The sequence below is a fragment of the Spermophilus citellus genome, assembly GCF_964194105.1.
Source record: "Spermophilus citellus genome assembly, chromosome: 10".
NCBI classification, from domain to species: Eukaryota; Metazoa; Chordata; class Mammalia; order Rodentia; family Sciuridae; genus Spermophilus; species Spermophilus citellus.
In genome coordinates this window covers 91,328,767-91,350,032 of record NC_138197.1, presented here as the reverse complement: position 1 = coordinate 91,350,032, position 21,266 = coordinate 91,328,767, and the positions used below count along the sequence as shown (strand labels likewise).

The 21,266-nt window shown below is 39.7% G+C and overlaps 1 protein-coding gene across 1 annotated transcript in view; it reads right to left on the bottom strand.

Moving 5' to 3' along the window:
• TPH2 (tryptophan hydroxylase 2) overlaps positions 1–21,266 on the bottom strand; it is a 92,241-nt gene that overhangs the window by 61,880 nt on the left and 9,095 nt on the right. Inside the window, exons 5-6 of the mRNA XM_081309586.1 lie at positions 19,467–19,534; positions 308–504 (exon numbers count right to left, since the gene is read on the bottom strand). Of these exons, the coding sequence (XP_081165712.1) occupies positions 308–504; positions 19,467–19,534 (265 nt within the window). The remainder of the gene's footprint in view (positions 1–307; positions 505–19,466; positions 19,535–21,266) is intronic.

The window sequence follows — 21,266 nt, the reverse complement described above, 5'->3', positions numbered from 1 at the left end:
TCCTGGATCAGAAAAAAAAAAAAACTGTACTTGCAAATATTCTTTGTGGTTTACCACATGTAATGGCCAATCAAAGAGAGTGGGACTTCAGCAAGCTCCACACTATATAAATGGCAGAGTCCATCTCCCTGCCCAGAGTCTCTGATCTGCTTCCCACAGGTGGCCCACAGGTAAATATTGGTTCAATGCTTTTCTTTAAATCATTACTTTTCTTTTTTTGTATAAAGACCATTGCTGCTATTCGTGCTATGTTTGAGAGGCGAATAAGGATATTGGCCAAGACCAGATAATCTATAGAAAGCCTTACCTTTCAGAAACACAGAGACATCTTCAAGCTGAGGCACATTGTCCTCCCTGTAGCCACAGTATTTAGTCAGCAAAGGAAAGTTTTTCAAATACTCCTGGCAAGCATGAGTGGGATAGAGTTTGGAGAGCTCCCGGAATACAATACCCCAAGTTTTAGTTTCTTCTTCTGTGTATTCCACCCTGGGAATGGGTTGACCACTAGACAGGAAAGAAGAAAACAAGTGACTATAGCTTTGAACCACTGAGTTAAGTGTATTCTGATCTTAATGAAAGTCACATTCTCATAAAGTAGAACACCTGAATGTCCAAAAGGTTTTCATCAGGTATTATTTTTTAAAATAAATGCTAATCCTCTAAGTGTGTGTGTGTGTATGTGTGTGTGTGTGTGTATTTGGACTTCCAGTTAACTTTTCAAATTATGTTACATCATTATATATCCTGTATAAGCATCCATAGAAATTTGATCAAAGTTATGTTCTTAAACTGAGGTTGGTAACAGATAAGGGTTCTGGGTTGGAAGGAACTGGTTTAGGTACAAAGCTGTGCTCTCAATGTCTTTTCTGCAATCACAAGACAACAATAATAAATATTGTCTCTTGAAAATAAAATTGCCTTGTGGGTTCTCTTTGTCCCCTGCCCAGACTCACTCCAATTTCCAATTGTAATTTTGAGATTATTTGTTCAGTGCCCAAAATGTCTGGCAAATACTAAAAGACTATGCTGAATTTAAAAGTGAGAGCCTAGCAAATCACAAAATATGGAGCATTTATTGCAGGTCATGCTGAAAGGTACACACGTTAAGCCCTCCCAGTTTAGGACAGGGGTCAGCAAATTTTTCCTGTAAAGAATCAAAAAGTAAATATTTTAGGCTTGTGAGTCATGTGCTCTCTGTCACAATCCTGCCACTGTATCTCAAAGCAGCCATTGATAATAGGTAAACAAATGGACATAGTTATGTTCTAATAGCACCTTTTTTACTTGGCCCCCAAATAGTTCTATACTGATGACTGGGTTGGACTACTGAGAGTCATCTGGACTGGAGTGGTCAGGGAGAACTTCCTGGGGAAGGCACAGCTAGAGCTGAGACATGTTGGCTAGGTAGGATCTGTAGGTTTCCAGATGAAAAGGAGAGAAGGAAGTGCTATCCTAATAGCAGCCAGCAGCATGAGCAAAGAACATGGATCCCCAAAGTATCCTGGGGTCAGCAAGAAGAGGGGAATATAGACATGTACTTTTACAGACTATTGATTGAGGGATTAGAACCTGAATTTAGCCTCTAATTAAGATACCTCTTTTGAAAATGAATTAGGGTTTGGGAAAACATCTCATAACATGTTACACAGCCCCCACTGCCCACCCTGGCCACTCATCAGACACCATCCCTGCAGTCAGCAAATACATATGCACAACACATGGAAATATATATACTTCCACCTTCCCACCCAGATCCCCTGCTCTGCTTCCCACAAGTAGCCCACAGGTAATTGTTGGTTCAGTGGTCTTCTTTTTAAATCACCATATATACAACCAGAATTTCTACCCCCAGAATCTACTAATCCAGCCTAGAATAGGAGGTCACCACAGAACCATGCACAGGCAAGAAGGAAACTGCCACCCAGGGTCACTATAGCTGCAGGACATCTTTAAGGAGCTGGGCTCATTCCAGATAATCTTCTGTGGTAGTAAATAAGAAAGAAGACAATAACAAGAGCAGCTATCAAAGAGATTCCTCCTTGTCCTCCCAACCCCAACCCTCTACCTATTTTAGTGTTCTTGTCAGAATATTTTCTGTTTAAAGTTCAGGTCCAAATGTGGTTCCTACTGTCTCCCAGTTGTTTTTATTTTAAAAAATAACAACAACAACGATAGTAATGGCATTACATGGGAGCAATGAGGGAAAAATACATACTGAATAAGAAACTCAAAATTAACATTTACTTTCTCTCCATACCAACACTAGCATTTATATAAACCATTTCAGAACAAGATTAGCCTTATTTAAACTTGGCTGTTGATAACAAATAAAAAATTACAACCTGGCAAATATTTGTCGGGAAGATCAAAATTGCCAACTAACAGCATCTGTGATGAATTTAGAGTGAAAGTTTGATATGGAAAGATAAAAATAGAAAAGATGCAAGGAAATAAATATATAAATCGTCTGCCTGTGCATCCAGAAAATTGAGCTAAATCAATTTGAGTCAGGTAGGCCAATAAAGCTAATCAGGGGAATGCCACTCAGAAGGTAGGAAAGCAACGAGGCTGAAACAGTAAATGAAATATCGAGAAGCCATTGAAAAGAATCGTTAGGTCAAACTTTCCCTTCAGTATCCATCTGCAAACACGCAGCATTCCAAAGGGTGAGGAGCTAAACATCACCAACAAAGTGCAGAAAGAGTACATGGGAATTGGGTTAGGAAGAGAGAACATAACGCTCTGTTACTTAATAATGAATGTTCAGCAAGGCAGTCTTGGAAATACAAATAGTTGTATACATATTCTCATCTGTTTCTACTCATCTGCCTTCTTGGGTAGCTGACCTGCCCATTGATTACAGGGCCCGATAACCAATACTGGGTAGGGCTACCTGGTCCCAGGTTAAGTCACCTCTGGTCACATGGGGAAATTTCTCATCTCCCTCTACCGTAGGCAACTCTTTAAGACAAATATTTTAAAAATCAACTTCATCATAAAATAAGGGCTACTTTCATCCTTTCGTTTCTATTGAAAACATCTAAAATATAGAAAAAATAAGAAAATCCCATTTTTCTATGTAGTTCATACATGTATATAATAAGAAGTAATATTCCAGAGCTTACTATGTACCTGGCAGTTTTTTAAGGTGAAATGTTTTTATGTTAAATGACCTGTTTTAGTCCCACAACTCATGAGGTAGATACCATCATTATCCCCATTGCCCAGATGAGAAGTCTGAGGCTCAGAGAAATTAAACAACTTGTCTGAAATCATGGAATCAGGCTGAAAATCTAGTCAATCTGGCTCAAGATGCCAATAAAATGACAATTTTACTTCATACCTCACTCATTTTCACATTCAACTAAAATGAGGCTTGAAGGAATGTTTATTTGTATTTAGAACATCTTATCTACCATCACATGACATCATGACACTAGCATGTATTCGTAGGTCACAAAAAGCACCTTTATATGTACTCATTCCTTTAACCTTCTCAGTGAGACTGTAAGGTAGCGCTGGGTTCCTCAAAAGAATAAACGTGTTTGGGACAACAGGAATGTAGGGTCACCTATATACTTTTTAATCCTTTGAAATTTAATATTTGGAAAAAAAAGATTATAGTCATGGGAAATCAGATGTGTTATATTTCTTTGTACTCACTATGGGTAAATGTGGCTTTTTTATAAATGAATTTCATCTGATCAGGGTGCCAGAAGGGTGTCCCAAACTTTTTCAGGCCTTGGATATATACCTGAACATCCTTTGGCATTTCTGTGTGTATATGTTATAATGAATGTATAACAGACATATCTCAGCATCCTAAAATCTTGCTTCGATACAAAACTTAGGTACTCCACATTCCTGAAAAAGCCCCCAGCAATTGAAGCCAACTCCTTACAAGGCCCACTAGGGGACACCAGAAATGTCCCTGCCACCAACAAACTCCTCCCGTATCACGGTTCCCATCCCATCCCCAGACTTGGCACACCAGTCTAACAGGGAATAAGAGATAGTGAGGATTGTGAGGAGGGCAGCGTTTTATGGGAAGGGCATGTTCTCTAAGCCAAGAAGGCAGGCTGCTCCATGACATCATTTCTAGGGAGTGTAGATCCCTGCTAGAAGTTTTTCCAACTTTCTCAGCTGGACCCTTGCTGAGCAGCAGGACCACAGGCCTATCTTCAGGTTGCATCCAGGAAAGAAGAGGGACAGACAGTCCCTGGAAGAGTGTTTAGAAGACTAGGAGTACAGCCAACTAATGGGGGATTAAAAGGGACCCCCATGACATGTGTCCTCTGAAATCTGAGGTTCACATGAATGTGCAGCCTAATGCCCAGCAAAATCTAGAGATTTCTGGGAGACCCAACGTATTGTGCCTGGAAGGATGTCCCACCCCATTCAGTTCCTCTCAGTTCCCAGGAGGCCAAAGAACATCCCAGAAAGAATCTGAACCAGGGTGAGTGTGACCTAAGACCTGCCCACTTCTGACATTCCAGCAATCAAAGAGACCTTGGCCTCCACCCTCCAGCCAGCCCCTGCAACACCAGAGGAACTGGGTCCTCGAAGAGGGAAGGAAAGGAGGTAGAAGAACCCGAGCACACCCACCCTCCCAAAGTAAAAACCCCACATACACACGCACACACACATATTCACTCCAAATTTGAGATTAATCTTTTTCAAATGAACAGAACCAGGTCTTAAATACCCAAATGAGACTATACTAATAATTGAAAACGACAGGAAATTAGATGTTGCTAAGGAACTTGCATCCCAGCAGGAAAATGGTATTCAACACAATGCAGTTGAAAGCTATGAGTGGGAAAATAAAAGCATTTTATGTTGGTATAAATCCCAACAAGATGATACTCCTGAACAGACTAATTGCATGTAATTATTTAATTGGATATCTAGGGAGTCCCTTCCATTTATATAGAATTGGCTGAATTCTGGAATTCTCAACCACCACCAAAATTATTATTCACAGCTTCCTAATTCTCTAGAGAAAAGCAGATGTGACTTCCATCATTTTCCTTCATTGTAGATTCTGCCTCTTGTCAAAGAAGGCAAACTAAGGCTTTATAAACATTGATAAGGAACCCGTGTTCAGTGAGGACCGCACTAGACAGGGGCTGAAATGGTCACCGCGGGGATTTGGGCTTGACAATAGGGAAAACCTCTGGGGGATTATGTTACTCAGACATGACTAAGAACTTTCTATAGAAACATTGAAGGCTTCAGGGGGCATCTTTCTGACTGTATGTTTAAAATCCCACTCTTCCTAGACACTGGAGATGGTTCCAAAAAACCTGCCTCGTCCCTGCAGAGAGGAGAGAGTAGAAAGTGCACAGACGCACCTAATTGGGGGCAAGTACACAAAGAGTTATTCTGTGCAAGTTCTGAGCTTGTTAGAGCAAAGTTGTTTAACAAATACATTTTGACACAGAAATCCAGGGTTGTATGCCCCACTGAGACTGAAATTGTGGGAGGTCTTTCTATAGCCAGATGAATAAACAACACCACTTTCTTTCACTTACATTTAACTCTTTGTTGGATTCTCTCCTCCAACAGGTCTAATAGCACCTTTTCTTACGTGTGTGTGTGTGTGTGTGTGTGTGTGTGTGTGTGTATACATATATATATATGTATTTGTTTGTTTGTTTTTATTTGGGGAATTGAAAAACATTTCTTTGTGGTGGTACATCCGACTACCTCCTGGTGTCCTTAGTGCTACAGTTCCCAGTATGAGATGCAGTCTGTCTGCTTGTATTATCTTTGGAGGAACTCCAGTGTGGAGAAGCAATTCACTTGTTCAGTGGAGGAAGATGTGACAGGCTACAATTGATAGTATTTACATCAAGACAGCAAGACTAGCTGAAACACAACACTGACTGTGTTCTTTGAAAACAGCTGGATTTTTCTCAGTAGCAAGGACCAAACAGAGCAGAAGGTAAACAGAGAATTGGTTAAGGGAACGGGTGAATCTGATAAAAAACAGTTAGGAAAAAGCTCATTTTCTATTTTATTTCATTACATGTTCCTTAGGGAAGGAGATGCCTCACTTATTCAAGAGCTATTTATCTTCCTGGAATAAACTTTCCCTCTCATCTTTGCCTCATCTTTTCTCTCCTTCCCCACCTTTGCATGTTCCTTTTGATTGACACTTCCACCTGGGGCTTACAGAAAACAAATGAGAAGAGATGAAATGTAAAATCCAACTTTGCAACTCATTAGCAATTAGTAGCTCCTCTAAGGATTTGGACAGGGCCATTGGAGAAAGTTTATGGGAACATCAAGTCTATCGATCTCTTTGTTCCTTCTTGACTTATGACAGGTGTTTGCTGCACTCAACAACCATACCCTGATTTCTGCATAATTTCCAGGGAGCTAGCTGTAATTTATCCCCCTTCCTTCCTACCCAAGAAAGCATACAAGAATACAGAAGAGTAAGATTGACATTATTCTATTATCATTGTTAGAATAATCTTGCATTTGATAATCCAGTGCAATTTTAGAAAACATTCATCATTTATAAATTTTACTATAACTTGTTACTAAGTACTTATTACACTTTTCACAACTAAGATGACACCTGGTGTGTAGAAATCTCAATCAGTACCAAATGACTCTCACTTATAGTCAGTGACCATAACCATAAGGAACCCGTGTTCAGTACTATGCTTCGTGAAATCATCTGCATCCAGGTGTCTCCAGAGGAGTCAATGAGTATTTAACAAGAAAACTGCTGATGCCCCTTAAACTGGAAAAAAAAAAGTGTATTGCCAGGAAAAAAAAAATAAAGAAATACTCAGAGTGGAGTGGATGAATTCCATTAAGGTTAAACCAGAAAATAAAAGTCATTTTTCCTACTGATTTCTAAGAATTAGTAAGAAATATCTGAGGCTCCTGCACTTGATAAAGTTATACTTCAGAATTCAGACCATAAAGGACATTGAATAGCTTTTTGATAAACTATGATCAGCAATATCTAGGTGAAAAAACAAGCTTGTTGCTTTGCCAAAACGATACCTGCATATCCATGTCTATTGCAGCACTATTCACAAGAGCTAAGATATGAGATCAGCCTAGATGCCCATCAACAGATGAATGAATGAAGAATATGAGGCAAACATGTGGCAAATATGTACAATGGAATAGTATTCAGCCAGAAAGAATGAAATCCTATCATTTGCAGCAAACTCAATGAAACTGGAGGACATTATATGAAGTGAAATGAGCCAGATACACAGATAAGTACCACAGTACTTATATGGCGGTTACAGTCAACCTGAATATAGAAGAGTAATTAACAAAGGTTGGGAAGTTGTGTGTGTGAAGGAGGATGGATAAAAGCATGGCAGGATTTGATCAGTACATGATGAATGCATGTGTGGAAATTGCACACTGAACCCCATTAATATGTACAATTAATACATGTTAATCAAAAATAAAAATTATTTTAAAAATATATGTATATATGTATATTACTCCCCTAAATCTTCCCCCTCCTTAGAATATATACTTTCCAAAGGCAGGATTTTGTATTTGCTTTGTTCATATCCCTGCCATCTAGAGTGGGTCTGTCATATTTTGGTGTTCAATAAACATCTGTTGAATGAGTAAGTCAATCAGTCAGCCTAAAACAAGCCATAAATTTAAATACTGAGAAAAATAACAGTTGTGAATCAGAAAGTCTGACAGATATGTGTTTGTCCTACCTCTTTCTTGACTCAAGTATTTTAAGCTATGGGAAAAACACTCTAAATTTGTGATTTTTATAAACTTTCTGGTAGTTTTCAGTTATCCTTATGTACTATTTATCTGTAAGTATTTCTTTCTTCTAATTGTCTCAATTTAGGCTTCTTGAGCCCTGTCTAAACATTGTCACCCATCACACTTGTAGCCAAAATTTCACCCAAGAAAGAAATAGCATATACAAACCCAAAAAGACATTAAAGTCCAAAGTTGACTAAATATAGATTATTTCCCTGGCTTGGGATCCTAATGAATGAACTTTCAAAGATATTCTCAAGACCACAGGACACTATGATTTAATGGTATTTTTCACAAAAGGAAACTCACAAAGCAGCCCAGCAACGTAAAAAATCATAGAAGTGACACAAGAATCCAAAGAATTCAAGTCGCCTGACATAACGTGGCTTATAGGTGCTCATCTGAGAGTAGGCTGGGATGCCCGTGCTGTTAAACCGCAGCAGAGAATAAGTGTAAAGGCACACACGCCTTTTCAGCTACTCCCCTAGGCCACTCAGGTAAAGAGCATTTGTGATCACATACTTTATTTGCTTTTGCAAATGAGTTTTGTGCACATGAATTTTCGTAAATGAGTCTATGGGCCCTAAGGAACTTTCAGATGGTAGCAAACAAAAACATTAGTTTGTTTTGTTCACATTGTTAATATTGGTGATGCCTTTACAAGAGACATAATGAAAATAAACTACTGCACCTCTGGAGCCTCAGGGAGAGTGAAGATTTAACTCCTGGAAATTATTTGTTTTTATTTGTCCCGTACACCACAGGATAGGGCTTCCTACCATTTCTTCACCTTATAGAAAGCCCTCTTCACATTACAGAGGAGCGGATTTCATCTGCAAAAACTAGCACGATATTAAATATTAACAGCAGCGATTAACATCCATCAGTATGTACATGCTCAACTGTACACAAAGAGGCTGAACTCAACCCAACACAGGCCAAGCATGGTGTATTCCCAGTGACTGGGGAGGCTGAGGCAGGAGGATCACAAGTTCAAGGCTCACTCTTTGCAAGTTAGTGAGGCCCTGAGCAACTCAAAATAAAAAATAAAAAGAGCTGGGGCTGTGGCTCAGTGATTAAGTACCCCAGGGCCAATTTGTAATCAACCATTTCAGGTCACTAGAAGCAGAGACCCAAAGCTAGGGTACTAAGAGCTCCAAATTCAGTCTGAAACATGTTACATCAGGACCAACAATGACTGAAAGTAGCTAACTCCTGGTCTCAGCCTTTTTCAGGAGCACAATTAACCCTACAGTTCATGGTTTATGAAAGTTAATAAAAACACTCATTCATTCACCGATCCATTTAACTGAAAAATAACAATAAAATAATAGCTCATTACATGGATTATGCTCTCTTTATGGGCTGAATAAATGACTGTTAGTATCCCCATTTTATGATTTGAGGAAACTGAAGCTAATGAACACAGTTATCTGTTCAAGTCAAACAGCCAATGAGTGGCATAGCAGATCTAAACAGCCAAGTTTTAAAGATCTCACTCTTAGGCTGGGGTTGTGGCTCAGTGGTAGAGCACTTGCCTAGCACATGTGAGGCACTGGGTTTGATCCTCAGCAACACAGAAAAATAAATAAAAATAAAGGCACCACAACATTATTTAAAAAAAAAAAAAAAGATCTCGTTCTTAACCAATGCACCTCAATGCAAGGTATTGCATTACCAATGTATTCCCAATAATGGGGTTTGGCCTCTGTTTCCTCATTTGACACTGAATGAGACAAGACTACCACCCTACACTGTGAGAATGGATTAGGATGATGTCTGCAAAGCACCTGAATCTGTGCCTGGTACCTAATAGATACTCAATGCAGTTGATTCCCTGCCTCCAGGTGTACAAAAATGAGTAAAATTTCATCATTCCCTGCAGGGTTGGGAATAGCTCTGGATATGACAAAACTGCACTGCTCCATATAAATCCATTAGCCTCTCAGACAGGACTTGTAGAAGTAATTTGAATCCTTCGTGTTCATGGAAATCATTGTAAAGTAAAAATACCCACACCTCTTTCCCTGTGAAACACGTTAGATTTTGGTGCCATGGTTGTCCTTGTCAGTGAGTGACATGGGGTCATACTGTGTTAATGTATTCCACAGCTGTGGGAGCCAGGCTATAATCAGACAACATCCTACTGAGGCATTCATGCACACCTAACAACCCACCAAGCCCAAAATATGAAAAGGAGAAACCTTTTCCAAATCAATTTTCCCTTTTGTGTCTCTTTACAACTCTCAGGCTCCCTTTCTTTTAGCCATTGAGCTAAACTTCAGGTGGAGAGAAGCATTTGGCATGAAAATGATTCTCCCATAAAGCCTGGAGTCTTTTAAATACTTACAAGAACTGTGCATTTCAAATATGCTGAGGATTCTGTAAAGAGCAAAATAACTTTTTAAAAGACCAAGTCATTTAAGTTTGTTGCTCTTCTTTTCAACTTGTGTGTGATACCACCGATGTCAAATGAAAGCTGCTACAAAGATTTTTTAAAAAGAAAAGAAAAGAAAAGGTGTGGCCTCTTGGGCAGAGAAAGCTATTGAGATTCTACAGGAGAGGCACTTTTCAAACCCCTAATGTGACCTTCCTCAGAAACAATTCTAGTCATCTGGGAAATGACCCTAGAACTACAAATATTTGGTTTTGTTCTACTTTTCAATTTACCGCTCCATTTCAGAGAAATTAAAGCATCAACAACTAGTGTTTATGCAGGATTCACGAAGGACCCAAACAACAACATATATCTCAGATTCATTCAAAACCTGGGAAAGCAAATCAATGGAGGATAATGGGATGGGACAAAATTAGCTCAGTCAGGGAGAAAACATTTTTTACCTTCTAAGGTACCTCTTCTCAAATAGGCAGAGAAGGGAAAAAAAAATTAAAGCTTTCTCCCACATCCCAGGATTCATCAAGGTGACCATGTGCCAATGAAACCGAGGAGGAACACATCACAAAGAATGAAACTTGAAACCCCCAGCTAAATTTCTCTCAGTTGAGAAAGCACAGTCTTCCCTTCTATTCTTCCTCCCCATCTTCTATTTGTTATGTTTCCAATTAAGATTTGCCTATCTAAAAAGAGGTAATGTGGCACTCTTGACTCCTGTTAGTAATGTATTCCTTTAAGCTACATTCTGAACCCAAGCGGGATCCATAAATCATGCTTCTTCTCGCATGAAATGAGAAACGCTAAGGTCAACTGAAATTTCTGAAAAGGTGGGGAGGTGGAGTCACCCCAGTTATTTTCCTACAAGTTGCAATAATTGCAAATGTCTCTTAGGAAAGACTCAGAATCAGAAATCCTCCAGCACAAACACAAAGCTAAACTGTCACAGCCACCTGTGAATAGGAGAAATCCCAATAAGCACAGTACTGAGACTGGGAGGGAAAAGGAGGGCCTGCAAAACAATTCTCTTCAAAGTCTGGTACCTTTCTTTGTCTCTAAGCATGTTTTCTTTGCATGCTCTTGGCTGACCCTGGAAGAGTCACTTCATGAAAGAAGAAATTGCAAAGACCTGAGAAGTGAGATGCTGGTTTGGTAACCAATATGCTTATTCAAAGGCAATCCATTTTATATTTACGCATCCATTCAAACATCAATTCCTGAATCTCAGTCCCAGAGGGTTTCCTTTTGACATTATATAGTATTTGGCCTAGTAAATGAGGAAAGGAAAGTGGGGGGAAAAAGGTTCCTCTCAGCTTTGATGAAGAGAGGAGGTTTTAATCAACACCACTCCACGTTGATAAAGAAAACTCTCCCTCTCTCTGATAGAGCCGGTGTAGAATATTCACGAGCTCACCCAGATTGAATGTGCCTGCTGGGCGGTGATTGCACTTTCAAATATGCTAGTCTCCATTTGGGGCTGTTTAAACAAAACAGGGTCTCTGTTCTGCTGAGTACTTGAGCTCTGAGCAAATGAATCACAAATGGTACAATTTTATAAATCAGAAAATCAAGAACTAAAGAGGCTAGCAACTAGTAAAAAACAGAGTGACTGAATCCTTGGCAATTGTTTTTCAAACCTAGGCCCAGCTGTGTTTTATTTCCATTCATTCTCTACCCCCTGAGGGTCTGGCTTTGGGTGGGAGAAGAGTCCAGGTCCTAGGAGCACAGAGGAAATTCACCACACAGGACTGGGAAGTGGTTCTGCTGGGCCAGAGCCAGGCAGATGTCCCAAACCACCTGTGAAAGACCACATAGCCAAAGGCTGGTTGGAGTGCTGATTCCAAAAAAAAAAAAAAAAAAAAAAAAAAAAAAGCCTTAAAGGTTTTAAACACCGACAAAAATAGTGCATTTCAGATATGCTGAGAATTCTGCAAAGAGAAGAAAAATTTTTAAAAATGCCAAGTCGCTTGGTTCTATCGTGGTTATTTTCAACTTGTGTGTGAAACCACCTATGTAAAGTGGAAATTGTTTCAGACACTTCAAAACAAAATTAAAGAAAGAAAAAAAAAAAGGTGTGGCCTCTTGAGCAAAGACATTTAGGTTCTAAAAGAGCAGCATTCTTAAAACTCCCAAAAGCAAGTGACACTATTCAGAAATTATTCGGCCTCTGGAAAATGACCCTAGTACTGCAAATACTCTAATCTTCAATTTACTGCTTCATTTCAGAGGAATTAAACGATCAGCAATGGGTGTTTACACAGGTGACACAATCAGCTATGTCATCTTCAGCATGTTTCCTAATGTCTCTGATCCTGATGTTCCCTCATCTTCAAAATGAGTATTATAATAGCATCTATGTCAAAAGACTCATTGGGAGGTTAAATGACAGAACCTAAGTGATATGGTTAACATAGCACTCAGAACACGGCAGGACTTTAAGAAAAGGAAACTGAAACTCCTGAAAATGAGAGCTGAGAGGTCAGCCTATGATGAACATTTCTATCATCATTAGCAATTCAGAGTGAGTCTAGCATAGCCCAGTTCCAAGTTGTACTTTCACCCCTAGCCTGGCTGAAACTCAGTGACCTTTAAGAGGGTCAGTTTTTCAGAATGAAGAAGCAAGCTACAAGCATGACTTATGAGAAACTAAGGAATGTCCCCTCGCATACACACATGCTTTTTGAAATGCTCTTATAACCCATCACACCATGGGGCCTAAAACTCCTTAATTCAATTACTCTTTAAGGTCCTTTACTCATTTTTAATGAGATAAACAATTGATTATATGGAATCAGAGAACCATTAGCTACTTAACACATGATAAAAATCATCATCATGGGTATCTTAGAGTCAACACTTCCTATGCCAGCCAACATTCTGAGCCCTGTAATATTGTTAATCCTCCCAACCCTGCAAGATAAAGATTGTGACCATTTTAAGAAGAGACTTAGACAGACTAGGTCATTGCTCGTGTCCACAGAGCTTGTAAATGATGGGTGGGAATGCTAAACCCAGTTCTGTCTAGCTGCAAAGCCTATACCTTTGGCTACAAGTTCTGCTACACTATTCTACCTCTGCTTTCATGGGTACTGGTTCTACAGATAAAGCATCAGCACCACGATGGTAAAACAGTTACAGAAAGTCTTGAGGAAATGAAATGCAACACAAATTAAATGTGTATGGCATCCAACCTCCAAGATGGTCTCCAAAGAATCTTGTTCATGTCCATGTGTAGTCAGTCCCCACTCCCCACCCATTGTATCAAGGTTGATCTGGGCAACCGTAAGTATTATAGCAAGAATGATGGTATGTCACTTTCAAAGATAGGTTGTAAAAGGCTCTGTGGGTTCGGCCTTGCTCACTGTCTCTTGGATCACTTTATTTGGTGAAAGCCAGTTGAAATATATTGAGATGCTTAGGCCACCCAGTGGAGAGGTCTTGCTTTGAGAACCTGAGGCCCCCCCTGCCAACCACCCTGTGAGTATTCACATTGGAAGCAGATCCTCTGTCCAGTCTTCAGATAACTGCTTCCCTAGCCAACACTTTGTCTTATGAGAGACCCTGATTCAGAACCACCCAGTTAAACTGCTCCAAGATTCTTGACACTCAGAAACTATGTGAGATAAAAAATGTTGTTTTAAGCTACCAAATGGGAGGGGGGGAGAGAAAGAAAGTCTCAGTTGAGGGGAGTGAAGAAAGGTGGCAACCAAAGGGTAATATAACAGGTTTGAAGCATGCAGGTAGACAAAAAGGAAGCATGAGAAAATAATATTAGTAACTAACACTTCCTAAATAGCATTCTAAGTGCTGAGTCTATATTGGCTAATTTCTGCTGATACTATATTAATTAGCTCATTTAATCCTCATGACAATTTTATAATGTAGTAATAGAGTTATCCCCATTTTACAGATAGGGCAACCAAGGTACAAAATTCTTAAATAATTTGCCCAGTCATTAAACTGGTAAACAGTAAGCCTGGGATTCACCCCAGGCAGTGCAGCTCATTCTACACACTGTTTCCTAGATCTAAAGAGAAATGAGGGAAAGCAACCAAAGCCCCAAATTGGTCACGGGTAGAGTAAACCCCATGTCTTTCATCTGGATTCTTTGATTGATTGATTGATTGATTGATTGATTGATTTTGATAAAGATAACTAAGTGCATTGTATAGCAATGACCCATTTATTTCATGTAATCCTAAAAATACTCCCAGGGAAGAAACAGATGATATATTTTTATCTTCATTTTACAGAGGAGAAAACTGAAGCTGAAAAATGTTAAGAAATCATTTGGATCTTTGAATTTGAAATCAAATGAATTTTCTTGGCAAATTAGGGAATTTTTCAACCCTAATTTAGGTCACAACTTCTGGCATGTTGAAATTTTCTTGTTTACATTACCTGTTGACATTTGTATTTACCCATTTATATTTCAAATTCCTGAGATGGGAAAATAAATAAAGAGGAAGCAGTTCCTCTGAGAAGAACATGAGGTTCATGTGCCACCTTAATTTCAACCAGGAGGAAACACATTCATAACAAAACATAATCACAGTAATATTCAAAATCAATTTAAGCAAACAAGAGTGGCATAATTAAAGTCAGAGCTCGAGGCCTCTTTCCAAGAGAATAAAATAGATTGAAATAACCACCCCCACAAAAATATAATTAAATTAAATATGCATGCATGTTGTTGAAGAATAATCATTACACTAGCCCCCAAAGAAAAATTTATTTCTAGTCAATTAAAAAAATTTGTTACTGATTTTTTCTCCCCAATAATTTAGCAGTTTTGAAAGGCACAAAAATGCATCTGAGGTTAAAATATGAAGGTGCCAATGACAGAAAACTGGATTGTTTGAGATAAACCCAACAGCTACCACATCACAATCATAATTTTCTCCTCCACCACATGCTATCTGCCCCCCACGCACTTCCATTTCCTCCGAAATGCAAGTCTATATGCACTTCACATTATCTAATCATGGGGTGCTTTTTTTTTTTCCTGTTACATTAGGATTTCTTTTATTTGAGTTCGGGAGGAAGGGGTGCGTCCCACAAGTTAGACATTCTCTCAAGGCTGATTTTACAAACAGTGTCCTGCAATCCAGAATGTTCATTCTCGGGTCTTCTATAAGAAATAATATTTGCACTAATAAATGTTTCCTCTGCTACTATTGGTGAAGCAATTAGGTTTTCCCGACACTCTTGCCATGAGCACAGGCTGATCTGCTGGCTCCTGGCTAATCAATCACGTTTCTCAGCTGCGTTGTCAATCAGAACCTCGCCTGAGTGGCCTCTATTGACAATCTCAGCGTGCGGATGCCTTCCCGCTCCCTCACCTCTTTCAGGTTCATGGTAATACAGACTTAGAGCCTGCTGTTTTTTCATCATAGAGTGGAATTTTTTCATTTTTCTCTGCTTGTGTTGGTTCTTTCCCCCTGTTATATCCTTTCAAGACTATCATAGAAAATACAGTATTCAACATGAATCCCCCAGAGGGCTTCCCAATGTAACTTCAATATATATTATCCTGTATTTCATTTATCTTCCTTCTCCTTACCTTTAGACACCTCAGACTACATCCTGCCAATCCCTATACAACCTAGAAGCATCTGTACTCCATCTTTTCCTGTTTCTGATCTAATATTTATGACTTCTCCTCAGTGTCCTGAAAGCCTTAACTAATTGTCAACTGGGAATGGCATTGTTTATCCTGGGTCAAAATGGTCCCTAATTATGTTTATTCTTCACTGAATATTGACAAATTATAATTGTTGTATTAATGGGGTAAGAAGCGATGCTATGATATATGCATCCAATGCAGAATGACTGACTCAAGCTAACATACCCATTGCCTCAAATACTCATCATTTATTCCTTTTAACTGAAACTTTATACCCCTTGACCGACATATCCCCATTCTCCCAGCCCCAGAATATTCCTAATTTTATCATCAAACTGTATAGGCAGCAACTTCACAAGCTCAATTTTTCAACAGTACCCCAAATCTCAAATAATCGGCTCCTTGAACCAATTTTAGAAAATCTGGCCACAGTACACTTAAATGAACTTATTTTAAGTAGTTATGGTATTGACATCTTTCCATTTTGTACACTCCAAAAGTGATCAACACTAGGAAAATGCCTATTTCAATGAGAAATTGGATCTTTCTTTTTCTGTAAACTAAAAGGAAAGCAAACTGGAGACAAAGGCCAAGGCTCATTTGGAATGTGTTAGTTCACCCCCCTCCCCCCACCACACCAGAGCAGATGCAGGAGACCAGAAATGAGCTGGCAAGAATGCACACACCTGACTAACCTCATCCACCCTCACACTCCAAGAAACCTCAGCCACGACAGCATAAGGGGTATTCAGGAAGGATCCTTTGCTCTCTACTTCCCACAAATCCTGGATTCACGTTTTCTTGATTTTCCTACTCCTGAAAGGCACCTTCCTCATTCCATCCACTCACAAGAAGCACCCAAGGCAACTTGTTATTGGTACTTTGACAGCTTTTTTCACACAAACAAATATGGGAATGTGATCGCTTTTTATGAAATCTTTCCATGAAGAGAGATACTGGGGGCTGGGGATGTGGCTCAAGCGGTAGCGCTCTCGCCTGGCATGCGTGCGGCCCGGGTTCGATCCTCAGTACCACATACCAACAAAGATGTTGTGTCTGCCGAGAACTAAAAAATAAATATTAAAAATTCTCTCTCTCTCTCTCTCTCTCTCTCTCTCTCTCTCTCTCTCTCTCTCCTCTCTCACTCTCTCTTTTTTTTTTTTTTTAAAAAAAGAGAGATACTGGTCAGCATGAAAAGCATCAGTATACCTAACAGTCTATTGATGGGAAACCAAAGAGTTTCCTGCAAGGAATACCTCTGGGGATATTTGAGCTATATTTGTTAAAAAGTTATATTTTTTTAAAGGCAGCACAAACCATGGTGTTAACACAGCTGAAGTAGAATAGGTCAACTACAAACAGGAGGCAGCCTGTGGAAAAGGTGGCAGGGAGACAATAATGATAATTAACAATTATCATCATGGATAACATGCCAGACCTGGCACTAAGCACAGAACATGCATCTCTTTGTAAATCCTTACTACAGTCCCATGAGATTGATCCTGCTGCTAGGCTGAGCCACCAGCTGGGAAGCAGTGGAGCCAGCACTTGAATCCAGACTGTCCACTCCAGTGCCCCAGTTTCTAAGCACTTTGCTATTCTGCCTAGTTGGTCTGGGCTCAGCCCTGTCCAAGGAGCAGGTTATAACGTCCCTAGATTCCAAGCCCTCCTAGGCAAACACCCTTTGTTTTGATTCTATATCTACCAAATTGCCTTCAGATATAATTTGGCCTCTACTATCAGGACAACAGGGAGAGTTTTGTGAGTTATTTGAGAGTTGTTTCTGTTTCTGGAAAATGATCACTGTAAAATGATGAGCTGGCAGTTTCCTGCCTGCCTCAGTCTCCTATTCAGTTACAAAAGCCACATGCCTTAGGCCTGAGCACTCCCCAGCCGTCTAAGGTGAACCCATATTCCAGGAGCCTCAGTTCCACCCAGTCCTCCTTAATTCAGTATAAAACCTCCACCTGTTCCAACATCCTGTTTCCACTTTCTTCCCCCTAGACACCACAGTTCAGTTTCACTCTTAAGCTATGGGAAGGTGGCAAATGCTCGTTAACACTTTGATGATTTTACCTTCCATCATTTCACCCATATGCTCTTTTCCTCCTCTCCATATAAATACATTTTCTTTAAAAGAAAATGACTCCCCATGAACAGTACTCCTTGAAACTGGTTGACCATGGTTTGTGCTACCTTTGTATATCACTTCTACATCAGCTTGCCTTTATCCACTTTCTGGGCCCTCCCAAGAAGAAAAAAAGTAACACTTGAGCTAGACCTTTAGTCATCATGCCAACAAAATTCTATGTCAAATTCTATGTCTCTATATGCTCTGCCCAATACTTAGTTTTTTCTATGTCCTGGACAGATCATGCCCCAAAGAACTGCCTTGCCCACAACCATCTAAGGATACCTCGACATGGACATGACTTGACCCCACAGGAAGGCCCAAGAACCAAAGGGAGCCAATCTTAAGGTCAACAACAACTTATCAGGGCCTGATGTGAAAAGTGAGCTCAGCCCTCAGTGTCCTCCCTTGGTAATTTGACTGGGAAACTCTGGAAGCAGGGACAAGAAAGAAGAACTGAGGGCAAAAAGGGACATGAGGTTGGGTTTGGGGCAAGCTATGCACACACTGACATGGCGAGGGGTGAAAAATTACCGTATGGAGGGGAACAGACTGCTTGGAAAAGAGTAGATGTGGAAAAGCATGTGCAAGTAATTCTGGTTCTCATTAACAGGACTTTTATAAGAAAGGCTGAAGGATGCCTGGGGCTTGGGAGGAGGAGGGAAGAATATGCAAGCATCAAGGAAAGTTAAGGATGAGCAAATGATTGGCCCAACAGATACTGCAAAATTCTCTCACTTGGCTTTAAGCATTTGTGTATCATAGTTCTTTAAGATTAAAAAAAAAAAAAAAAAAGCAATCCTGATGCCCTCAGTAACACACATAATATCCTAAATTCTCACCAAAGACAAAATTTTCCCGTCAGGACACTTAAACTTCTCATCTAGTCTTAACTAGAGTAAAAATGTATCTTTCCTTTACCAGACATGGTTTTATATTTTATTCCCAAATTTATTTCATACTCATGAACTTATCCTGTCACTGCTACTTACCTTCATCCATTATACACAATCGTCACCCAAAAAGGTGAGGTTCTCCACTTTTATCCCAGCCCTAATCTGGGATTATGAAACTTTTACACAACGCCCCCCGCCCTGCCACCACCACAGTTTCCAGAAATAGAGTTTTCAGAACATATTTCAATTATGGCTGCTTAAATGACCCCTTCCTCTGTTCTTGCTGAATCCTCTATTTTGGAAAAGATGGACACTGAAGGGGGTTATTGAATAGTCAAGTCAAAACTAAAACTAAAGCACAGATTCCAAGCCTTGCAGAGTGCACAGAAATGGTTGCCTGCCTTAATGGAGCTGCAAACACAATGGTGTAAATGTAGAACTTGGCATGTGGCCCGCAGGTCTCATTATTTTACAATTATACACAGATGTCAAACATCAGTGTTGGCATTTAAAGCCTATGGAGTGGTGATGTCTAAAATGGTTCGTGTCTGCTTTCTGCAAAGTTAAGGTGAAGAGAAGACAGGTCTGTTTAACACAGCATGTGTTTTTCCTAACCAGCCAGTGACAAGAAAGAGTTATACAGGTACTTACTATTTATAACTCATGGCCACATCCACGAAATACTTCCTTCTCTGTCGATAGACATTGTCCTTAAATCCCTTAAACAGAAAAGAGATTAAGTTATTTAACAAAGTGCTGAAAAATTAGCTGCAGAAGAGCTAAAAGAAAATTACTGTGGTGTTTATTGAATGTTCAATTCAAATGTAAATCTTATCCTCAGATGACCAACTTGATGACACAGGCTAAGGCAAATTGTGCTTACAGTAAAACCTCTTTCGATTTGGGCAATTTCGACTTAGGCTCTACCAATTTGGGATATGTGGGAATTCAGTCTACAGTTCACCTTTCCCCTAGGTAGACAGAATGGCTTACTTAAGCAAATTGATATTTTGAACAATATCTTTTAGTTTTCAAGTATCATTTACATGTAATTGATCTTAATCACAAATTAATCTTATCCTATTCATTAAAATCAGTCTCTTTAACATTGTTATTCAGTGAATTAACCTAATTTTAATGATTTGTGTAAATAACTAATAAATATGACATTTATTAAAAACACTGTCATCCAGAATAATCATTAGATCCCCAAATTAGTATAAATTAAAGAAGTTTTACTGTCTTTTATGACTGCAGCCACACAATGCAAAATTGATAAGGGATTAATGCACAGTGAAGCAGGTTAGCTCCACTCCACTCTGAGTTACTATAATTCTTATATGTCTTAGCCAACTTCAAGGTTTTTATCTAACATCATCCACTCGGGAAAGTAAATACTGTGTCTGTCATTTTTCAGTCAAGTGGAGTCCTTCTGAGAGGAATTCCTGGTGTACTCAACAATTTCTCCTCTTGCCACCATACGTCCCATTTTCCTTTCCTTCCCATACTTTCAGACAATCAATTTTTTCCAGGGTGGTTTCTTCAAGTTGCTGGAAGCCCAGGAGGAATTGTTGCCATCTAACTTCTTACCTCTACAACCCAAGAAACCCCCTAGGATTTTGACCAGGAAGCAGTGCTCTCGGGCGACAGAAGCCAAGCAAGAAGACAAGCCTCGGAGACCATGGGGTTGACAGTAAAGAACAGGGATGAGGCTCACAAAGGCCTAGACCACCTCTGTGGCAATACAGATGTTCCTACAAGGTGGGCTGTTCAAGAAGGACCTCCAAACACACTAGGAAATGGTCCCATTCTCTTGTCGATTGAAAGAGAATGAGCCTCAAGGCCAAGAATCTTCACAGGACTGTCTGCTGGACAGTAATGAAAAATGCCCTTTCTTTCAAGAAAAACAAGAACATTATTAAAGAGGGGAGAGGGAAAAAAATGCCCTGAGATTACCCCAATACCTACAGAAATGTGATATCCTCTACCCAGAAGCTAGAACTTTCTTTCTTGTGCTATGAACTGGGAGTTTGTTTTTGTTTTTGTTTGTGGTGCTGGGGATTGAACACAGGGCCTTATGCATGCTAAACAAGCACTCTACCAACTGAGCTATATCCCCAGCTCTGATCTGAGAGTTTTTAAGTGGGGTCCATAGGCAGGCTTGTGAAGCCCTAAAATGTCTACAGACAAAATTTTTGTGACCATAATTACCACATTTACAAATGGGTCTGTGACCTAAAAAAAAGGGGCCTCCTGCTGTAAAAGGTAGAGCCAGGCATGCTAGAAAGTCCACTTCAATACCCACTAGTAAAACAGGACTACCTGGGGTAGGAAAACAAGAAATCTAAGCACTTTATCCTTCAAAAGAAAGTAGGCCACGACAAAAAGGAGCGTCCTGTGAACAGTGAAGCATCTGTTCCCTGGTTCCTGCCAGACTGGACACCATGGTAA